At 35.9% G+C, this 4,341-nt stretch overlaps 1 protein-coding gene across 1 annotated transcript; it reads left to right on the top strand.

Moving 5' to 3' along the window:
* Positions 1-3,393: 3,393 nt before the first annotated feature.
* LOC141660919 (uncharacterized) lies at positions 3,394-3,780 on the top strand. Its single transcript, XM_074467899.1, has one exon. It carries the CDS (start codon positions 3,394-3,396, stop codon positions 3,778-3,780), a length of 387 nt encoding a protein of 128 aa, XP_074324000.1.
* The last annotated feature ends 561 nt before the right edge of the window (positions 3,781-4,341 follow it).

The raw sequence follows: 4,341 nt of genomic DNA, 5'->3' as shown, positions 1-4,341 counted from the left end.
TCAAGAACTATGTCACTTAATTTAGGTAGAGCTTGAAAGGTGAATTCAATCTCTTCATTATATGAAGAAAAAATTTTGGAGATGAGATTAGTGATTTCAGAATTGAGTGTTGGAAACCCCCTTGAGTAAAAGAGGGAGTTTCAAGTGATGTGCTCTCACTCAAGTGTGTGCCATCTAAATTGCTTCTTGACCCTCCTGAGAGTACTCAAGAGGGAGTGCAGACTTATTACTTATTGCACTTGGGAGAGTGCTTGATTCAATAGTAACATCTTGGTTAGAAGATGTCACCAGGGTCTATTTAGTTCCCATATTTACAACTGCATCTTTTTGAGAAGATGTAGAGGTGGTTATTTGAGTGGCCATCTCTATATTTTTCTTCTTCTTTGGCTTTTTGACCAAGGGTGACACTTTCTCACTAAGTTCCTCTTCGATCTCACTAACTGCTACCAGGTTAGATTGCTTTCTCTTTTTTTTATTAACTCCATCCTTCTGAGAGGATGAAGCAGTTGGTTTGCTAGACTCTATAGATTTTGAAGAAGGGTTTTCAGCTATGGTAGGCCACTGTGGGTTGTCTTGTTTAGGTTCTTTTACAAGAACAGAGGCTATAGATGTACTAGATATTGCATTGCTTCTCATGTCAGACATTGGGTAATGGTAAGTTCTAAATTTCTCCAACATAAAGTCAACGAGTTTTAGACTTACCTTTACCCGGCTCTTTGTATTTAGTGAGCCAAACAGATTTTTGGACACTTGTTTAAAAATGCCTGTTTGATAAAACATCTATACCTACAATCAAATATATGTCATTTACTTTATAATTTAAAGTAGACATAATAAATCTCGCAAAGAAAATCTCACCTCTACTTACCAAACGCATGGTTAGCCCTGTTCTCAGCTCCTCAAGAGTCAAGCTTCCAACATCAAGATACTTGTTGTGTGCCATTGAGTACACCAACTTCTGGACCACACTTGAGATGTTATCATAACCAGTCTTTCTACTTGTGAATGCCTTGTAATGGAGTCAAAGACAAAAGACCACTCCCTTTTCAGGTACTTCTTGTTCAGTCTGGCCATGTCAATCTTCTCACTTTAATTGATGAAGTCCATGAATTCAACCAATTCCTGAGTAGTAGGTGCTTCAACCATGTTGTCTAGAAATTTCCAGAGCTTTGTGATGTTATTTGCATTAATGTTAAGAAAAATTGAAGCTGTATGTATAATTCAACAATACTGGTTTGGATAACTCAACATAGAATAAAGGACTTGAAATAATCTATATTCCACTAGAATCAGTACAGATTATTTATTGGGAATATACATGATGATTTTGGTAGCTGTAGTGAAGAATACGTCAATAGATATCCGTATAAAGTTTATCAACATGTTCAGGGAACAGAGGAATAAGGTTGAAGTCATTCGAAGCAGTTATCAGGATTAGTGTGAAGATCTCAAGGATTCTATGTGAAGTTGGTTATATTTGGTAGAAGACTTAATAGTGGTTTGTACGAGTATAATATGAAGGCCTGAGAGCGGAACTAGTCGTCTGTGAACTAGACCCTTGCATTAGACGTCAATGATCCGTGAAAGGAAATGAAGTATTATTTTTTGAAATACTGTTAAGTGGTTTTTGTACTCGAGAGGATTGAAAATATTTTAAAGTACGAAGACCCGGAGATTAGAAGATTAAGAGACTTGGAGATACATATTAATTACAGTTCAAGATGGTACAAGAATTATTTCAAGGAACTATAATTTATATAAGGAGAGTCAAAGCCATAAAATCAATGGAGTTACATGTTCACATGGTGTAGCCCGCAAGTAATAAAGATTTTTTAAGGAAAAATATTCTCCACCTAGCTATACTAGGAGTTCTTGGTCGCAAGTTAGAATGGGTTTGTGATTAAATAAAGCTTCTATGTGTTATGGCCCACATTCCTTCATTTATAAGAAATTAAAGGGAGTACACTCGCAAGTAAGAATGAATGGAAATAAAAATCAGCTCCATGTGATTGTGGGGCCCAAGTGAGCTTCCAAGGGCACTACTAATACTAGAATCCATCACAACTTAGAATGAAAATAAAGGAAGTTGATGCCCATGTGCTGCTATGGCCCACAAACACAATTCCAAAGCTTCCAAGGAGGTGTGACACTTGTAAGTCAGTCATTCTAGGTTGATCTAGTCCCAACTAAGGCTTTTAATCACCACTTAGAAAAATTTCTAAGTCAAGGTAAGCTCCTAGGAAGAAAGAAGTCGCCACTTAGCATTCAAGTGTACAAGGGAGCGCAAGTAATTTCCTTGGTGACTATAATCATAACTTTGACTCTCTAGAAGCTGTTCTTTTCACAAGTAAATCTCACAAGGAGAAGCGTGGCTCACAAGTTAGCTCTTGGCTAAGGAAAAACCCTCCTTGTTACTAGTAGTCTCCACTAAGGATGTAAAGGCTCAAGACAAGTTATTTTTTTCTCTCTTATGCATAACTAAGAAAAGAAATAAAGCACAGGGACGCAAGTTATATTAATATTGCAAGTTGTCAAATTGGAATACTTGGTTATAAGAGTGCCACGTGTCCTTTATCTCTCTCCTCAACCTACAAGCTACATAAATAATTAGATGCAGATTGGTTTTGTATCTCTCCATTCTTGAATATAGCGAAGCTCTTACAAAATATATTCAGCACTTTAAAAAGCTTGATTCGACAAGGAGAGGTCATGTCCAATTTGATTCACATCATTTAAAGGCTTACACATTAGATACACTCATCATTTAAAGCTTCTTTGATTTTATTGAATACCATTTGATAAGAGCTTTAGATCTTTAGAGTGATAGATATAATACATATATTTGATATCTTATAACTTATATTGGCTTTATCTATTTGTAATTTTGAATATTTGTTCAACGGTGTGAGCAACCCTTTGCGGTTTAATTTCTTAATTCAAGAATTATTCCCTGAATCTCCTTTTGTTTGTTTATTTTGTTTTAAGTTTTATTTTCTGATGCATTATTTGTCAAAAAATGAAGAACATACATACATTCTCTACATGTATGTACATTTTGGACCTAACAATTGGTATCAGAGCTTATTGATCGATATATAGATCAGACCCGTTAGATTAGCAAGTTTTGTTATTGATTTCGGTTGAACGGATTCTGGGAATGCTTTTGGTGTGTAGATCTGGTTTTGGGTTTGTTGGTTTTGACTTGACTGTTTTGGTATTGCTGACTGACTGGGTGTTTGTGTTTTGAGATGGTATATTGAGAAGTTTTCTTAGATATGGAAAGATGAGTACTCAAAAAGTTAGTAGTATTAAGGTTCCTCAATTTGATAATCGAGATATAATCTATGGAAGAAGAAAATGCTTTTATATATTCGGGCTTCAAATCCAGATTATATGAAGGCATTAAGAGACGGAAGACATGTGCCTACGAAGGAGCATCCAGAGATTCTTGATGCAAGAATGTCATGTCCTGAATCGGAATGGACTGTTGTTGATAAGGAATTAATTGATTTGGATGAAGGTCTGCAACTTATTTTGGTAGATTCGATGGATGATGATATGAGTCACCAAATTATGGTCTATAAAAGTGCTAAGCACATGTGGGAGACCATAGAACTGATTATAGAAGGAACTGAAGATGTCAAGCAAAATCGACTGGATATCTTGACTTTACAATATGAGGCTTTTAAGTCCTTGCCTGGAGAAAGTATAACTCAAGTCTTTGAAAGAATGAATAAGTTGTTAAATGAATTGAGTATTCATGGCAAGAATTATCCTTAAAGAGAAGTCAACATGAAGTTTATGTTGGTCCTACCTCACCAGTTGGAGAATAAGGTTTCATCTATTCGTGAACGTGTTGACTTTGAAAAGCCTAAGTCTAAAGCCGAAACACTCTTTGAAGCTGAGAGATGGAAGATGGAAACCTCTTTGGTAATCCAAGTGACTACTACACCACTGAGGAACTGCAAAGTATGGAAGATCCTATTATAGGCAACCTAGCAGGGATGTTCAGTAACATCAGGTTTAGAAGGAAGCAAGGCTTTAGGGGTTCTGGAAGCAGAAATCATGGGCAGAATCTTCTTCAAAGGTAAAATTCCCAATTGTTTGTGCTTTAAGTCTTAATAACTTATGTGAGAATGAACACTGTGTTGCTTTTAGACAGACCATTTTAGTGTACAAAAATGAAGTTTCTCATCACTATCTTATGCCACGTCACAAGACAAAGAAATGCATTGAGCAACATGATGCCATAAAAGAAGTGTATAGAAATGTTAGTATTACACTAACATGTACTCTGGTTCATGTTGAGGACCTAAAAGCAGAACTAAAGAAGGTTAAAGA

Source organism: Apium graveolens, chromosome 5 (assembly GCF_009905375.1).
Source record: "Apium graveolens cultivar Ventura chromosome 5, ASM990537v1, whole genome shotgun sequence".
In the NCBI taxonomy this organism is placed as follows: Eukaryota; Viridiplantae; Streptophyta; class Magnoliopsida; order Apiales; family Apiaceae; genus Apium; species Apium graveolens.
The sequence above is the reverse complement of the archived record's forward strand: the minus strand, read 5'-3'. Positions and strand labels throughout refer to the sequence as shown.

Excerpts from the sequence above, each read along its gene's own strand:
- LOC141660919 (XM_074467899.1), top strand. The coding sequence starts at position 3,394 with ATGAAGGCATTAAGAGACGGAAGACATGTGCCTACGAAGGAGCATCCA.